Genomic DNA, 19,278 nt, shown 5'->3' with positions numbered 1-19,278 from the left:
GTTCTATTAGTTCCAAGTGTTCCCCGTTTAATTAATTTTTTTCCAGCTTTATCCCACCTGTGTCTGTCTTTAAATTGTTTCCTCTGTTCTTAGTTCAATGTCCGCTTTCATATGTCCCGTATCTGTTTGTTTCTCCTTGTGAATTTAACTAAAATATTTTACTTCAGTACTCTCCTGGTTCCTTCTCCAAGCGAAGTGACTCAGTAGAGATTGGAATAAACTAAAAGCTTTTTCAATTAAATAAAGCAGAAAAATATTACTGTGTTCACTTCTCAATAGATCACCATAATGAGTGTCTATCTGTGTAGTTTTAGACTCAACATCTGTTAAAGTACTGATCTCTTCTTCTGCTGCTGCTGGATCTCTGCTGATTGTTGCTGCAGTCGTGATAGTTTGTATTTGCAGGAAATGTAGAAAAACAGACAAAGAAGGTAAGTGTTAAATCACACACTATGCAGCACTATTCAGTTGTCTCACTGATGCTCCTTTTAAAACACAGAAATGCAATGTTTTAATCCATTATTTTTATCGTTGAAACAGCTGAGACTCATGAAGACGAGATCACTTACATTGAGCCTACATTCTACAAAAGAGAAGCACAGAAACCGGTAATACACTAATTAATGTTGTGTATCTGTGTCATTTCAACAGTGTGTCCATCTGTGTAATCGAGCCAAAAGCACGAAGCGGCTCAATATTAGAGAGTCGAGTATAAAGTCGTAGGATCAATATTCAGTGCACAGAAACCTTTTACCATGTAACTAAAGGATAACAGATCAAAAAGTCCCTTAGTTCATGCTTCCAGTGCTCAAAATGAGCCTCTGATGAAGTATTTCCTGTCAGCTGATGTCATCACAGTTAAAATCTTCATATTCAGATACTGAACATTCTTTTGTGATTCTTCAAATGCTTCTGAAAAACATCATGATGTCAAAGACACATAAGACTGAATTCATTCTTTCTTTCTTTTTTTTTCTTTTTTACAGGATGTTAAAGAGGATGATGACGTGGAATATGCACCTATCGTCAAGAGAAGATGATCAGACACGTATCAGACCCGCTTTGTGACTTTCACAGGAAGCTCCTGTGACTACCTCAGAGTCTGTCTTTCATCTCAGCCAAAACATGTAGATTGAGTTTTAGGATTGTAAGTGTAAATTCAGGGCTGGATTAATGAAATTCTCTCTTAAAGAATACAAAATACTTTTAACAAATAATTTTAATCTTGTGAAACACAAACATTTTCTTGTTAGACTCTATAGCCTCCTAAAGAATTATTTTATTATTATTATTTTTAACAAATTCCCAAAACGAGAAACATGTTTGCATCTGATTTACATCGGTGTAGATTTGCAGGAAACAGTTGTGCTTGAACATTGCTGAATGTTTGCGGTTGACTTAAACACAGACACTGCTAAGGCGTCATTGGCGTGTGGTTAAATGCCTTTTTTCCATTTCCATTTCATATGAAACGCAGTCTAACTTTAGCATTAACCAACCACTTTACCATGAAATACTGAACAGATACACGATTCTCTCAGATAAAATAGTATGTGATAAAATATCAGTCTGATTTGTTACTATAGCACTTTTTTTTCAATAGCAATTGTTTCAAAGCAGTTTTACAGAAAACTATGATGTTAAAGTTAAATAATATTTTGCAGATTTGAGCCAGGAGATAATCTAAATGTTTACATTGATGAAGCAGAGTTTTGATATATACTGACCTGCACAAGTAAACTGGATGCATGTGCTATTCTCCAATATAAAGAGCTTCTAGTCAAATCAGGCAGTTATTTCTGAAAACTACTGATGTTCTTCATATCAAGCCCAAAACAGTTCATAACCTGTTTTTGCCATCATTAGAAATAAATGCAATTTATTTTTCACTGCTGTGATTGTTATATCATGCAGATGTCTGATGGTTGTTATTGACTTTTCATTTTGGGGATAATTTACTAGCTAACTAACAACACCGCTAACAAAAAATATGTATATTTTTCAGTTGTATAACAGTGCTACCAAAAGCAAAATGCAACAGCAACACATTTGGCAAAAACAGACACTTTTTTTAAAAAAACTTTGAAGGCCGTTTTGTCTGAGCGCCATCTAGTATCAAAATAAGAATCTTTTGGTTCATCCAGAGACTAAAGTAATCTTATTGGAAATCACAATGATGTCATTCATTCATTCAGTCCACGGGCCTGTACCATGAACAAATTCAGTTACAGGGTTAGTTTTGAGTTGACAAAACCAAACCTCTCCAATCCGGCTTTGTTGGTACCATGATGCTGTTCATCAACTTTCTTTGTCAACTCAGGCTTAGATCAGAGAATGTGTAATATGGAGAGAAGTTTCACTCTCACTACACTTCGGCTTCTGAACTGGTTGCAGTTCCACTCTGATTCCATATGGGCGCTCACAGGACGAGTGCAGAATGAATGGTGGTCAATGGCGGTATACCCTCAAAATCCACTTTTCTGAGGATATAATTTTTTTGTCTAGTAATTTGAATGTTGTATTTAAAAGGAGATGCAAAGAAATTACACATTGCTGGGTGTTAGATTTTTTAGAGACACTTATTTGCTTTAAAAAGTCTTTTAAAATGTCAATGACGTCATACAAATCGTACGACCAGAGGTGCTGCTTTACGGCAATCCTTCAGTCAGTTTGGTGCTTTCAGAGAAAGTCTATGGTGCTTTACAGAGCCGTTTAAAAATGTATTATTTAACGGCTCTGGTGCTTTCGTGCTCTGATTTGGGACATTAGCATACTTGGCATTTGGCCAACTTTCCCTCCCACGTGAACCACTGTAAATTCAGGTTGGCTTTGACAGTTAACACCGTCCACATGGGTTAACTTTTTTCGTCCTTGGTAAATGAGAAATAGGACAACCCTTGCCCGCTATTAGAACAATTTATCATTGCACACCTGCGAGGCATTTTTTTTCCTTTTTCAGTTTTTATTGATACTTAGCACTATTGAGCGTGACATTTGTTTGTGTTTAAGGTGGCAATACTATACCATATGTATCTGGTATTTCTTAACACAAGAATAACAGAAGTACTCAAATTAACTTTATTTTCCATGTAAATTTCATAGTACATACATAATAGGCAGATAAAAGTACCAGCAACCCAAAAAAAAAAAAAAAAAAAAAAAAAAGTTGCTGCGTTGAAAAGAAAAACTTGGATGAAAAAGTCCACCTTAACGTTCTGATCCCGCAGATTCTTATTCGGAATCCATCGAGCAGTATCTCTGGTCATAATCATTCCTTCACGGACCAATCAGCATTCATTAATAGAATGCTAGTGTGTTATGGGCAACAACTCAACCTGTAAGAAATCGAAAGGACATAAGTACTCGTTCATTCAACTTTCGACTTGTAACCCATGTTGAACTTGCAAAAACTACAATCAGGTCTGAGATTTCTCAACGGCAATCGGGTGAAAGGGACACATTTAGCGAGCAGGGTATAACTGCAGCCTGGAGATCTCCAAAAAGGGGTGGGAACTCCAAAACAGGTCATGGCTTCCTCCCATTGAGAGAGTTGTCACAGGCCGGAACGGGCCCCTACCGAACGTGTCACAGGCCGGAACGGGCCCCTACCGAACGTACCACCTCGAGGAGTTTACCCAGAGACACCACAGACGGACAGCAAGGCAAGTATAAAAGTTCAGTTTATTAAAAACTGGGCTCTTGGCACAATGGTCCCAACTCAACAGATAACAGAACGGGAAGCAAACTCAATCCTTCCACAGAGCAGATAACAGCACAGATAGGGCTACGAGATCTCCACGCAGCAATTCCTTTCCAAGCAGTCATTGATAAGTAATGATTCCTCTTTTGGACAGCCAATGGCCAATACCTGCATAACAGTGACAAGGGAGTATCACAGCAGTTCCTCTCCAAACAAGTAAAATGACGTATCTGTATAGATTAGATTAGATTCAACTTTATTGTCACTGCACATGTAGGTACAAGGCAACGAAATGCAGTTAGCATCTAACCAGAAGTGCAATAAGCAGTAAGTACAGAATAAAGGTCTATAATATGTACAATAACTATACAGGTAAGTATTATGGACATAATTTACAGATATTAAATACTATAAGCACGATACACAGATAGGTGTACTATGAACATACTATACAGATGGGCTATGTAAAAGTGTATGTACACTATAGGCAGAACTATGAACATAATTTACAGTATTGCAATGGACAGTAAAGTGCATAGAAAAAAATATTTCAATGTGCAAATGGATTATACAGTGTTCCTGGATGAACAGGCAGTAGTGCAAGTAATAACAAGTTACTTTTGCTTGTTGTGAGTAAATAAATAAATCAGAGTGTTGAAGAGGGGGAGGAGTCTATGTGTGGTGTGGGGGGTGTTGAGGGGTGTCAGAGGGCAGAGTTCAGCAAGGAGACAGCTTTAGGGAAAAAGCTGTTCCTGAATCTTGTGGTCCTTGTCCGGAGGCTCCTGAAACGCCTTCCGGAGGGGAGGAGGTTAAACAGTTCGTGGTCAGGGTGAGAGGAGTCCTTGAGAATGCTGCAAGCTCGACGTAGACAGCGTTTCTTCTGGATGTCCTCAAGAGCAGGAAGTGGTGTCCCTGTGATGCGCTGGGCAGTTTTCACCACCCTCTGCAGTGCCTTGCGGTCAGCCACTGAGCAGTTCCCATACCAGACTGTGATGCAGCTGGTCAGGATGCTCTCTATCGCACACCGGTAAAAGTTCACCAGGATGGTTGAAGACAGCTGGTTCTTCTTCAGTGTCCTGAGGAAGAAAAGGCGCTGGTGAGCCTTCTTGACCAGGCTGGAGGTGTTTGTGGCCCAGGACAGGTCCTCCGAGATGGTGGTTCCCAGGAACTTGAAGCTGGAGACATGTTCAACAACCATCCCGTTAATGTGGATGGGGTCATGCGTGCTTCCTTTCTTCTTCCTGAAGTCCACAATGAGCTCCTTGGTCTTATTGGTGTTAAGGAGCAGGTTATTGTCAGCGCACCATGTGGCCAGGTGCTGTATCTCTTCCCTGTAGGCAGTCTCATCGTTGTCACTGATGAGGCCAATCACCGTGGTGTCGTCCGCAAACTTAATGATGGAGTTGGATCCATGCACAGGCTTGCAGTCGTGGGTGTAAAGGGAGTAGAGGAATGGGCTCAGCACACAGCCCTGTGGTACGCCAGTGTTAAGTGTGATGGTGGTGGAGTGGTTGTGGCCTGACCGAACATCCTGAGGCCTGTTGGTCAGAAAGTCCATAATCCAGTTGCAGAGGGAGCTGTTAATGTCCAGGTCTCCAAGTTTTGTGGTCAGCTTGGAAGGAATGACGGTGTTAAATGCTGAACTGAAGTCAACAAACAACATCCTAACATACCTGTTGTTATGGTCCAGGTGTGTGAGTGCAGAGTGCAGCACTGTGCATACTGCATCCTCTGTGCTCCTATTTCTGCGGTAGGCAAATTGGTGTGGGTCCAGTGTGGGTGGGAGGCAGTCTTTGAGATGTGCTAGGACCAGTCGCTCGAAGCACTTCATAATGATGGGTGTGAGTGCTACGGGGCGATAGTCATTGAGGCACGTTGGGGAGGAGTGTTTTGGTACTGGCACAATGGATGTGGACTTAAAACATGTAGGCACAGTTGCTTGGATGAGGGACATGTTGAAAATGTCTGTGAAGACCCCTGCAAGCTGCTCTGCACATGCCCTAAGCACACGTCCAGGAATGCCATCCGGGCCAGCAGCCTTGCGTGCGTTGATCCGGCTCAGTGCAGTGTGGACATCTGTGGAGGTGAGTTTGAGAAGTTGGTGGTCTGAAGAGGCTGAGATTTTGGTGGCCGTCTCCTTGCTGTCGCTGTTGAAGCGAGCATAAAAGTCATTTAGCTCGTTAAGGAAGGAGACGTCCGTGACTGTTGGTGTGGAGTTGCTTGACTTGTAGTCACTGATAATCTGGATGCCCTGCCACATGCGTCGGGGGTCAGAGTTGGAAAAGTGTTCCTCTACCTTCAACTTGTAGCAGTACTTCGCCTTTTTGATGCCCCTTTTCAGGTTAGCCCTGGATTTACTGTAGGCCTGAGCGTCGTCTGACCTGAAAGCGGTGTTGCGGGCTTTCAGCAGAAGTCGCACCTCCTTGTTCATCCATGGCTTCTGATTAGGGTATGTTGTTATCTGTTTTTCTGTTGTTACACTGTCAATGGTGGAGTTGATGTGATCCAGTACAGAGGAGGTGTAGATATCAATGTCCGTGTGAGAGCCACAGGCAGCCTGTGAAGCAAACATACTCCAGTCAGTGTGTTGAAACCTGTCTTGAAGTAAAGAGTCAGCTCCAGTTGGCCACACTTTGATGGTCCTCACTGATGGCTTCACACGGTTGATGAGGGGTGAATACTTAGGGGTGAGAAACAAAGAAAGGTGATCAGACTGTCCGAGGTGGGGGAGGGGGCTCGCGATGTAAGCTCCATTAATGTTTGTATAAACATGATCCAAAGTTTTGTCTCCTCTGGTGTGGCAGGAAACATGCTGGTGAAATTTGGGGAGTACTGTTTTTAATTTGCAGTGATTAAAATCACCCGCGACAATAAAAGCAGCCTCCGGGTGAGCAGTCTGTTGTTTACTAATGGCTGCATGAAGTTCGTTCAAAGCAAGCTTGGCATTAGCATCCGGTGGAATATAGACTGTCGTTATTATGGTGGAAGTGAACTCCCGTGGCAGATAAAAAGGTCTACATTTAACCATGAGAAACTCTAGGTTAGCTGAGCAGTGTCTCCCAACAATGACAGTGTTCGTACACCAAGCTTTGTTGACATAAATGCACAATCCACCACCTCTTGTCTTGCCTGAGTCATCTGCCGTTCTATCTGCCCGGAGCGTGTAGCGTCCTACTAGCTCAATGGCATTGTTGGGTACGTCGCTGTGTAGCCATGTTTCTGTGAAAACCATGACATTGCAGTCCAGAAGTTTCTTACTGTGGGTGATGCGGAGTCGTAACTCATCCATTTTGTTCACCAGTGACCGCACATTAGCGAGAAAAATGCTGGGTAAAGAGAGCCGGAGCGGTGTTAGCTTTAGCTTAGCTCTTAGGCCTCCGCGCTTCCCCCGCCTTTCTTTACGATCTCGACGCCGCCTGCGAGCACTTCCGCCCGGCCGGGTAGAGTGCGAAGCTTCGGGTGTTCTAGCGATCTCAGGGATGAGTCGAAGATTGGTGATAAAACTGCTGGTAAAGTCCTCACCGATATCCAAAAGCTCCTGTCGGGTGTATGATGTTAAAGCAAAGCTGTTCAGTACGAACAGACCCGAGATGAGCAGGAATAAAACTGCAAAATTGCAAAAACTGGAGAGACGCTGAGCCTCACGATGTGTTCGCGCCGCCATCTTGGTCTTTTATAGGCAATAGTAGGATCGAGCCCACGACAGTTCCTCCTTGAACAGCAGGTGATCGTACAGACAGTGATAAAAGGATCTTCGCCTAACAGCTCCTCTTCGGGGCAGACAACGGCAGGTAATAGAACAACCTGTAGTAAGAGACTTTCACATGGCAGATTACCTTCAGAGCGGACCTTCAGAACGGATGGCAGATAGTGGAACAGACAATGGTAAGACAGCTTCACCCAGTGGCCTTTCTTCAGAGCAGACAGCAGCAGATAATGGGACGGACAATGGTATGAGGTCCTCACACAGCGGCTTCTCTTCGGAGCCGACAGTCAAATTATACACCCACACTTGTGCATGCAATCGGTTACTTCAAAGAACCACCCGTGTTCACTTCACACTAAGCACTGCAGTCCACTGCAGACACACAGTGAATATAGCTCTTCTACTATTCTAGAACTTAATTCTACTATTCTAGAACTTTATTCTAGAACTTAAATCTCCAACACTGCCAACACCACGGATTGGTGCTCAGCCGCTCTCCAATCCTCATCCAGTTCACTCTGTAGATTTGTTCCTCCAATTCCCCAAAACGCTGTGACTAGAGTTCCACCTTCCCGCCGCGTTAGTCCTTCCCGCTCTGTCCTCCACCATCCCGCGGTATTAATCCGTCAGCTCTGTCCCCGCGGCATTAATCCATCTGCTCCGTTTCCATCCCTGTTCCCACTCTGTTCTCCCCCTCTTCATGTCAGAATGCCCCTTTTATAATCCACCTAATCAGTCTGTGTCCCGATCGCCATTGACTTCCCTCCTATCACACAGCTGAAGCTCGTCTCTTCATTACATCGCTGCGCCCCGGACACAATACATGGGGGAAACCCCGGAACCGGCCCGGTGTCACGGTGTCAAACTGCTCCCACTCGGAAACATTTCCAAGGACAATAGTTCCTCCCTGTCTGTCATCCTGTGACAGACACGCATGCACAATTTTCCCGCCAATCCACTTCAGGGCAAACTCCGCCCCACAGCTGATTCTGAAGTTTTTATTGGTTGTGTTAAAGTGTTTCCTACACTATGCAACAAAAATGCTAACCCCTAAACCTACCCCACACCTTACCTTAACCAGTGAAATTGACTGAATGTCGGGATTAGCGCTGAATAGCGTGGTAAAGAAAGTTTCAGTTCAGGACATAAACAGTTAATAAGATCATGCAATATGAGACTCACCGGACAATGGCACCTTTTTAGTTACACCCAGCATCACAAATAATAATATCTATATATAGCATTTTTTTTTTTTCAGATGAACTAGAAACAATGAATTTATAAGGTTTTATTTTGAAATGTAAGCCAGGAGCAATTGGCTGAAGCCACAGCCAATGGTGAAAGTCTTTGCGAAAGGAGACCCCGCCCCATTTTGGAGTTCACGCCCCATTTTGGAGATATTTGGTCTGCAGTTATACCCACTTGAATTTAGCCATCTAGCCCCATAGACTCCCATTCATTTTGCACTCATTTTTGGAACTCTGGTGGAACTGCAACCAAAATTCGGTACAATAGGACTTAATAGGGAGTGGGAAGGCTCTCCATAGACGGGCTCTGCTTAGATTCCGAGTTTGTGGAGTGCATGCGCATGAATGTGTGACATCACTGGTGAACAGCCAATCACAAGCCTTGCAACACAAAGCAAGTTTGATTTACTTCAAATAAACAATTTATAATAACAACTAAAATTGCTTGTGTGTGAAAGATAAATAATAATAATAATAATAATATGAATTCCAATAATTATATAAATCATAAAATGGCTTTTTTTTTTTTTTTTTTGCATTAGTAGTCTTTAATTTGGAGCAAGATAAACTGGAGTGACTTTGTGTAAGACATGTGTCACTTCTCTCACATCTGATTGGTCCAACTTCAGCACTGTTAAAAATCGCTGTAAAAAAACGGCCAAATTTACATGACAGTAACATAGACCAAGGGAAGTCGTGGCCTAGTGGTTAGAGAGTTTGACTCCTAACCCTAGGGTTGTGGGTTCAAATCCCAGGCCAGCAATAACACGACTTAGGTGCCCTTGAACAAGACACCGAACCCCCAACTGCTCCCCGGGCGCCGCAGCATAAATGGCTGCCCACTGCTCTGGGTGTGTGTTCACAGTGTGTGTGTGTGCACTTTGGATGGGTTAAATGCAGAGCACAGATTCTGAGTATGGGTCACCATACTTGGCTGAATGTCATGTCACTTTCACTTTTTTTCAACGCTACTTTTGCGTCATCGAATGGTAACGCCCGTTTTTGGGGGAAAACAAACAGATTCCTGATACAGAACTCGCTCCAGGGACCTTTTGTTTTTCATTGTTTCTGATGTGTACAGGCCAGTCAGAGACAATTTCAAACAGATATTGTTTAGTCATAACCTGCGAATATATCAAATGTAAAATCAGTTAACAGCCAAGGTAGCGTGCCTAATGAGAGCTAACGTTAATCATGTAGCTACTAGCAGCTTCGTATTTCTAACTACAACAAAACTGTCAATAGCTTAAATCAAGTGAAATATGATCCAAGTAAACCACCGACTCCTCTTGACATGGCCTCATCATCTAGTTTATCATACTGTGAGTGTGTTAATGACAAAAAATAGGCTACTTGGTGATTCCATGAGATAATGGTAACGTTATATGTCCATATTTGGCCACTGCGTGGGGTTATTAATCCAGTTTTCCACCATTTCAAAGGGACACCTCTGTAAACACCGTATCCAGTAGCTTCTTTAAATATCTCACACGGTCCTCGGCCGGCAAAGAGAGTGTGTATGTTTGTGCCATTTTTGCTATAAAGAAATTAGAGCGAGTTCTGTATCAGGGGAATCCGTTTGTTTTCCCCCAAAAAAGGGGCGTTACCGTTCGATGACGCAAAAGTAGCATTGGTCTATACTGTTTTTCAATAAAACAGTGCATTCTGGGTAATATTCATCATTTTCGAGAAGGTAGCCTGCTGCTATATATCGTAAATTAACAACGTTCAAAGTCGACACTCAGCGGCTGTGTTTCAAATCACACCCTACACCCTCATTCACTATTCCCTACATGAGTTTACTAATATAGTCCACCTGACAGAGAGAATGAACACTAATGAGTGAATTCAGACACTGATCAACAGCTGCTGTTAACGAGTAGAATCACTGAAGAAAAAAGAAACAAGACAAAAGCAGTTAAAGTCAGTCACAGTAAAAAGTCACAGTAAAGTCTACTGGAGAACATTTATCTGATCATTACATTAATATACAGCTTGCCTTTTTACACTACACTTAATTAATGTCCCAGTCAGTCACAGTCTCCATCAAACTAATGTCCTTTGGGTTATGAGTTATCACTACATCATTCTCTTGGAAGACAACAAAGATTCACAGATGGCAAAGAAATAAGCAGGACTGATGAACCACATACACAAAATAATACAAACGTGGAATTAATACCAGAGACGAGCTAACAATAAGAGTTTACTGATCGATCATCAGTGGTTTGTTTTTGTTTGAACTGATTAATGACGCCATCTGGAGGATTGTTAAAGAACAGCAGCTAAACAACATCAGCACCGTGAGCTCAACCACTAACACGTGTCTCATCGATGTTCTGTTGCATGTATTTCAGTGAATATGTCATATATATTTGTATATTCATTTACAAAGAAGTAATGATTACAGAATACACATTCACAGACCTGATAAATATCAGCTCTTCATAAGGGTGGAAAGTTAAAAGCAAAATGTTTCAAAGCATGTACAGTGGTTTAATGCCTGCAAACACATAATAATAGCTAAATGCACTAGAGAGTTACAGAAGGCCTCAGAGTGTTATTTTCCCAATTAAAGCATATATATATATATATATATATATATATATATATATATATATATACAGTACAGACCAAAAGTTTGGACACACATTCTCATTTAAAGAGTTTTCTTTATTTTCATGACTATGAAAATTGTCGATTCACACTGAAGGAATCAAAACTATGAATTAACACATGTGGAATTATATATGGAATTATATACATAACAAAAAAGTGTGAAACAACTGAAAATATGTCATATTGTAGGTTCTTCAAAGTAGCCACCGTTTGCTTTGATTCCTGCTTTGCACACTCTTGGCTTTCTCTTGATGAGCTTCAAGAGGTAGTCACCTGAAATGGTCTCCAACAGTCTTGAAGGAGTTCCCCGAGAGATGCTTAGCACTTGTTGGCTCTTTTGCCTTTCTGTCTGCGGTCCAGCTCACCCCTAAACCATCTCGATTGGGTTCAGGTCCGGTGACTGTGGAGGCCAGGTCATCTGGCACAGCTCCCCATCACTCTCCTTCTTGCTCAAATAGCCCTTGATGCCTTCAGTGTGACTCTACAATTTACATAGTCATGAAAATAAAGAAAACTCTTTGAATGAGAAGGTGTCTCCAAACTTTTGGTCTGTACTGTGTATATATATATATATATATATATATATATATATATATATATATATATATATATATATATATATATATATATATATATATATTAACTAAATAACTGTCTAGAGGTCATACTAAAGAAAAACATATATTGAGCCACCACCACAGACACTTTATTAAAATTAGAAAAGAAAAGAAAAGAAAAGAAAAGAAAAGAAAAGAAAAGAAAAGTCATCTAGCACTCTGTTCTGGCTTCTAATCTAATGTTATAAAAGGTTAATTTCCGGAATTTAGTGTATTGAGGCCATCTGGTGGTCAAAACACTGAATATAAATTCATATTTCATTTTATTATTTATTTACTCCTTTTTTTGTCAGTATGCTGTTTTTATTTTGTTTTATAATTATGTGCAGGAAGCAACTCCACAAATACACAAATAGAAATACATATTTCATTTTATTATTTATTTATTTACTTTTTTTTTTTTTTGGGTCAGTATGCTGTTTTCATTTTGTTTTATAATTATGTGCAGGAAACAACTCCACAAATACACAAATAGAAATACATATCACGTAGATAAATCACTGTAGAATTAAACTGAAAACTGAATGTTACGTATGAAACTGATAAACCTTTATGAATTAGCCTATATTTGAAAAGATGCTAATGTTGTCACATCACGGGACAAAAGAACGAACAACCGGAAGACCTGAAAGATGAACTGATCAATTCTCTTTCTGGCTCAATACTGCATTGACTGACACAGGTGAACTTTGTTTTATTTTAATTTTATTATACCATACATCAAAACAATGCAACGAGAAACATTAAAATGAGAAGGAAAAAAATATGAACAACATTAATATGAAAACCATGCCAGAGGACAATAACAACATAAAAATAAATAGATAAATATTTTGGGGGTGTCACTTTATACCTGTTTACTATAAGCTCGAATAGGTTTTTTACTTGTGCAATTTCATAGAATCTTACAATTCAGCTTGGAATCATTTAGAAAATGAGAAAAGTTTGGTTTGGAGCCTGACCACTTCATTTTATGAATATAAAACTTCCCCATTACAATTAACAATTGTATGAAATATGCTTCATCTTTGTCAACTCCATGATCACTGAAGTATATTATTACATCAAATCCACTCAACTGCAAATAAATGTCCAATATTTTCTTAATAAAAAACTCCACATCAGTCCATATTTTTGTATGTATACAATGAAAAAATAAATGAAAAATAATTTCCTTTTCACCTTTACAGACATCACAAGAGTAATCAATTTCTGATTTAAAGCATTCCAGCACATGTTTAACTGGATCTATTCTATGCATTATTTTAAAAGAAAACTCTTTTACTTTATTAATATAAAATTTGTCTACTGTTCTCCAAGCTTTACGCCAATTCCCATCTCCAAGACCAGAAAAAGCGAGCTGGAGGATAAACAATGTTATTAAGTATATTCCTAATATAATTATTTGAGACTCTATTTTGTATAATATTTGTATTAGCAATAAATATTTTACTCTTGATCTCTTCAAAATTCAAATTTTTCTCATGTCATGCATTTCTAACAAGAAACAAAACTTATTGAGGGATTGCATCCATTACAACTGCAAATTCCTTAGGTTTAACTGGTATTTTAAATTTATTCAAAAACTATTTATATGTTAATAAAACTCCATCATTGTTTGGGAGCTGGCTAACTGCTATATTTGTTTTCAAACCAGACACAGGTGAACTACTAGCAGAACAGAACCTATATAATAGCTATTGCGCATGCGCGACTGAACGAATCACTTCCCCGAGACGACTCGTTATTCCCGAGTCAAATTAAAGATTCAAATCTTTAAAAAACTACACATCACTACTTCATGGTTGGGATGATGCCGGCCGGTGTGGGTGCTAGAGTTGTGACGTTCGCGAACGAACCGATTCTTTTGAACGGCTCATAAACATGAACGATGGGAGCCGAGTCGCGACTGGAGAGGAGCCGTTCTTTCTATCGTTCTTTTTTCCTATGCGTGTTCATACAAATGAGCTCCGCCAGGAGACAGAACAGTTATAGGGGGAGGGGCGCACCCAGCGCAGGCCAACCCTTTATAGCGTGATGATATTAGTTATTAGTTGTGCATGCATTTACATTGCATTTTGTGTTCATTTAAAACTTATTTTAAAATCATTAAAAATGTTCTTTTGTGATACTGTACTTGTATAGAAATGTTTCACTAAAAGCTGTTTTCCACAGACATTCATTGCAGCCCACTTTGTTATTGTTCATTGACTTGAAGGGGCTGATGTCCTATTTGCAAAGTTTACAGTAGTAATAGTATGTAGTATGTAGACATTTCCATTTTATTTATTCTAATTTTATCTACTTAAAAAAAAAAAATAGTTTTCTATCAAAATGTTCTTGTGTGATAACAATGTTCTTGTGTGGAAGTGTTTGTAGTAAAAGCTGTTTTGCACAGAAATTCATTGCAGCCGGCTTTGTTTTTTATGTTTATTTGTGAGTAGGTATTGTATGAATAACATAAGTCAACGTAGTTTTACACACACACACACACACACACACACACTTTGTACTAAAGGTAAATCAAAATAATGATGTCACTGTCTAAGCAGAGGGATTTGTGCAACCCTATGGAATATAGTCGACACATGAGAAATGAGGTAATAATCAATATTTCAGAATAATTCAAACTCAGATATTGGTGTGTGATATCTGAGCTTTAATTATTTGACTACAAATCTCACCTCATAATACCTCCCAGTGATTATTTCCAGGATAAACTGAGATGCTCCCAAGCTGGCTCCTTAAAACTGACTAAATATTTAAAAAGAGCCAAAAGAGCCATTCTTTTGAACGGCTCTTTGAAAGGAACGGATCGCGAAGATCCGGATCCCCTCAAAGAGCCATAAATCCCATCACTAGTGGGTGCTCTCCTGGCTTCCGCGTAGGACTTAATTTTACTTCGAATTTCCAACATATCTCGTTTATTTGAGGTACCGCAGTGAAAATGATGGGATGCTACGTTGTGATCATTTTATTTGCCTTTTTCGTTCAGGGTAAGACATCTATTTGATTATGTAGGCTATTTTTTACACTTTGTTTTCCATGATGAAAAGTTCTTCATTTTCGACTATGCCCATCAGCATTTCACTTAAAATTTTGCCTTTTATTTAGCGCTGTTTAAGGCATTAGTATAAAACATAAATACAGTGATTTTGTTCGTATGAATCAACTTTATGGAAGTGCATTGCTTAGTTTCTTTAGTTCTTCCTGTTCCGGAATCCGATTTTACACAGTTTCACGCTCGTCATCACTTATTTCTAATTCAAGCTAACGTTACATATTTATCTGTAATTTCGTAATGATCGTTGTTTAAAATGAAACGTGTGTAAATGAATGTAAATGTCATTTGCCGATCAAATCCAACTTTATTTACAAAGCACCTAATAAAACAACGAAGTTGACCAAAGTGTTTAACATTTTAAACAAACCCCACGCCTCATAGGGAAGTGTGGTTGCTTTCGCCACACATTGAATTCAGATCAATAAACCAAGATTTACCTCAGCTGGATTAATTTATTCAAATTTATTTTTCTTTTTTGTTATAAAATGTAAATCATATAGTTATAGATTAAAGTAGTATATGGCTATATACATATTTAATAGAATCACAGATAGTACCTTAAACACTGACGGGCTCTTAAGAGGAATCGTTACTTACCAACGACTGCTTGGAAAGGAATTGCTGCGTGGAGATCTCGTAGCCCTATCTGTGCTGTTATCTGCTCTGTGGAAGGATTGAGTTGGCTTCCCATTCTGTTATCTCTTGGGTTGGGAAGATTGTACCAAGAGCCCCCACCGCTGCTGGACCGAGGGGAACAGAGTTGGAACTCTTCCATCACGTGTTTTAGTATTTAGGATCTTAACTTGATAAAACTGAACATTTATACTTACCTTGCTGTCCGTCTGTGCTGTCTCTGGGTAAACTCCTCGAGGTGGTACATTCGGTAGGGGCCCGTTCCGGCCTGTGACAACTCTCTCAATGGGAGGAAGCCATGCTCTATTTTGGAGGTCCCACCCCATTTGAGTTTTCGCCCCTTTTGGAGTTCTCCAGGCTGCAGTTATACCCTGCTCGCTAAATTTGTCCCTTTCACCCGAAATCTCAGATATGATTGTAGGTTTTGCAAGTTCAACATGGGTTATAGGTCAAAAGTTGAATGAACGAGTACTTATGTCCTTTCGATTTCCTACAGGTTGAGTTGTTGCCCATAACACACTAGCATTCTGCTAATGAGCGCTAATTGGTCAGTGAAGGAATGATAATGACCAGAGATACCGCTTGATGGCTTCAGAATCAGCGGGATCAGAATGTTAAGGCGGACTTTTTCGCCCAAGTTTTTCTTTTCAACGCAGCAACTTTTTTTTTTGCTGGCAATTTTATCTGTCTATTGATATACATGTACTTTGAAATTTACATGGAAAATAAATTGAATTTGAGTACTTCTTGTGTTAAGAAATACCGGATACATATGGTATAGTATCGCCACCTTAAACACAAATGTCACGCTCAATAGTGCTAAATATCAATTAAAAACTGAAAAAGAAAAAAAAAGAAAAATGCCTCACAGGTGTGCAATGATAAATTGTTCTAATAGCGGGCAAGGGTTGTCCTATTTCTCATTTGCCAAGGACGAAAAAAGTTAACCCATGTGGACTGTTAATCGTCAAAGCCAACCTGAATTTACGGAGGTTCACGTGGGAGGGAAAGTTGGCCAAATGCCAAGTTGGCTAATGTCCAAAATCAGAGCACGAAAGCATCAGAGCGATTAAATAATTTTTCAACGGCTCTGGAAAGCACCATAGACATTCTCTGAAAGCACCAAACTGACTGAAGGATTGCCATAAAGCAGTACCTCTGGTCGTACGATGTGTATGACGTCATTGACATTTTAAAAGACTTTTTAAAGCAAATAAGTGTCTCTAAAAAAAATCAAGCACCCAGCAATGTGTGATTTCTTTGCATCTCCTTTTAAATACAACATTCAAATTACTAGACAAAAAAAAAAAAAAAATCCTCAGAAAAGTGGATTTTGAGGGTATACCGCCATTGACCACCATTCATTCTGCACTTGTCCTGTGAGCGCCCTCATATGGAATCAGAGTGGAACTGCAACCAATTCAGAAGCCGAAGTGTAGTGAGAGTGAAACTTCTCTCCATATTACACATTCTCTGATCTAAGCCTGAATTGACAAAGACAGTTGATGAACAGCATCATGGTACCAACAAAGCCGGATTGGAGAGGTTTGGTTTTGTCAACTCAAAACTAACCCTGTAACTGAATTTGTTCATGGTACAGGCCCGTGGACTGAATGAATGAATGACATCATTGTGATTTTCAATAAGATAACTTTAGTCTCTGGATGAACCAAAAGATTCTTATTTTGACACTAGATGGCGCTCAGACAAAACGGCCTTCAAAGTTTTTTAAAAAAAAGTGTCTGTTTTTGCCAAATGTGTTGCTGTTGCATTTTGCTTTTGGTAGCACTGTTATACAACTGAAAAATATACATATTTTTTGTTAGCGGTGTTGTTAGCTAGCTAGTTAATTATCCCCAAAATGAAAATAAGTCAATAACAACCATCAGACATCTGCATGATATAACAATCACAGCAGTGAACAATGCATTGCATTTATTTCTAATGATGGTAAAAACAGGTTATGAACTGTTTTGGGCTTGATATGAAGAACATCAGTAGTTTTCAGAAATAACTGCCTGATTTGACTATAAGCTCTTTATATTGGAGAATACCACATACATCCAGTTTACTTGTGCAGGTCAGTATATATCAAAACTCTGCTTCATCAATTTAAACATTTAGATTATCTCCTGGCTCAAATCTGAAAAAAATTATTTAACTTTAACATCATAGTTTTCTGTAAAACTGCTTTGAAACAATTGCTATTGAAAAAAAGTGCTATAGTAACAAATCAGACTTCACTCAAATTGACTGATATTTTATCACATACTATTTTATCTGAGAGAATCGTGTATCTGTTCAGGATTTCATGGTAAAGTGGTTGGTTAATGCTAAAGTTAGACTGCGTTTCATATGAAATGGAAATGGAAAAAAGGCATTTAACCACACGCTAATGACGCCTTAGCAGTGTCTGTGTTTAAGTCAACCGCAAACATTCAGCAATGTTCAAGCACAACTGTTTCCTGCAAATCTACACAGATGTAAATCAGATGCAAAAATGTTTCTCGTTTTGGGAATTTGTTAAAAAAAAATAATAATAAAATAATAATAATTATAATTCTTTAGGAGGCTATAGAGTCAAACAAGAAAATGTTTGTGTTTCACAAGATTAAAATGATTTTGTTTTCTTTAAGAGAGAATTTCATTAATCCAGCCCTGAATTAAACTTACAATCCTAAAACTCAATCTACATGTTTTCAAGGGCTGAGATGAAATGACAGACTCAGAGGTAGTCACAGGAGCTTCCTGTGAAAGACACAAAGCGGGTCTGATACGTGTCTGATCATCTTCTCTTGACGATAAGTGCATATTCCACGTCATCATCCTCTTTAACATCCTGTAAAAAATAAATAATTAATTCAGTCTTATGTGTCTTTGACATCATGCTGTTTTTCAGAAGCATTTGAAGAATCACAAAAGAATGTTCAGTATCTGAAAATGAAGATTTGAACTATGATGACATCAGCTGACAGGAAATACTTCATCAGAGGCTCATTTTGAGCACCGGAAGCATGAACTAAGGGACTTTTTGATCTGTTATCCTTTAGTTACATGGTAAAAGGTTTCTGTGCACTGAATATTGATCCTACGACTTTATACTTCTCTAATATTGAGCCGCTTCGTGCTTTTGGCTCGATTACACAGATGGACACACTGTTGAAATGACACAGATACACAAAATTAATTAGTGTATTACCGGTTTCTGTGCATCTCTTTTGTAGAATGTAGGCTCAATGTAAGTGATCTCGTCTTCATGAGTCTCAGCTGTTTCAACGATAAAAATAATGGATTAAAACATTGCATTTCTGTGTTTTTAAAGAAGCATCAGTGAGACAACTGAATAATGCTGCATAGTGTGATGCATAGTGTGTGATTTAACACTTACCTTCTTTGTCTGTTTGTCTACATTTCCTGCAAATACAAACTATCACGACTGCAGCAACAATCAGCAGAGATCCAGCAGCAGCAGCAACAGAGATCAGTACTTTAGATGTTGAGTCTGAAACTATACAGATAGACACTCATTATGGTGATCTATTGAGAAGTGAACACAGTAATATTTTTCACAAGGAGAAACAAACAGATACGGGACATACGAAAGCGGACATTGAACTAACAACAGAGGAAACAATTTAAAGACAGACACAGGTGAGATAAAGCTGGAAACAAATTAATTAAACAGGGAACAC

General features: G+C 39.2%; 1 protein-coding gene and 1 long non-coding RNA gene across 2 annotated transcripts in view; both read right to left on the bottom strand.

Moving 5' to 3' along the window:
- Nucleotides 1-12,574: 12,574 nt before the first annotated feature.
- On the bottom strand, nt 12,575-16,850 carry LOC127987157 (uncharacterized). Its single transcript, XR_008161070.1, has 2 exons — nt 15,551-16,850; nt 12,575-13,249 (listed from the first exon to the last, which is right to left on the bottom strand). It is a non-coding gene; the product is annotated as an uncharacterized LOC127987157 (long non-coding RNA).
- Nucleotides 16,851-17,484: 634 nt separating this feature from the next.
- The window catches only part of LOC127988019 (natural killer cell receptor 2B4), a 143,547-nt gene continuing 141,753 nt past the window's right edge, over nt 17,485-19,278 (bottom strand). The window contains exons 3-5 of the mRNA XM_052590514.1: nt 18,975-19,094; nt 18,786-18,853; nt 17,485-18,425 (exon numbers count right to left, since the gene is read on the bottom strand). Coding sequence (XP_052446474.1) covers nt 18,372-18,425; nt 18,786-18,853; nt 18,975-19,094 — 242 coding nt within the window. The 3' untranslated portion in view covers nt 17,485-18,371. The remainder of the gene's footprint in view (nt 18,426-18,785; nt 18,854-18,974; nt 19,095-19,278) is intronic.

The sequence above is a fragment of the Carassius gibelio genome, chromosome B22 (assembly GCF_023724105.1).
Source record: "Carassius gibelio isolate Cgi1373 ecotype wild population from Czech Republic chromosome B22, carGib1.2-hapl.c, whole genome shotgun sequence".
NCBI lineage: Eukaryota > Metazoa > Chordata > Actinopteri > Cypriniformes > Cyprinidae > Carassius > Carassius gibelio.
The sequence above is the reverse complement of the archived record's forward strand: the minus strand, read 5'-3'. Positions and strand labels throughout refer to the sequence as shown.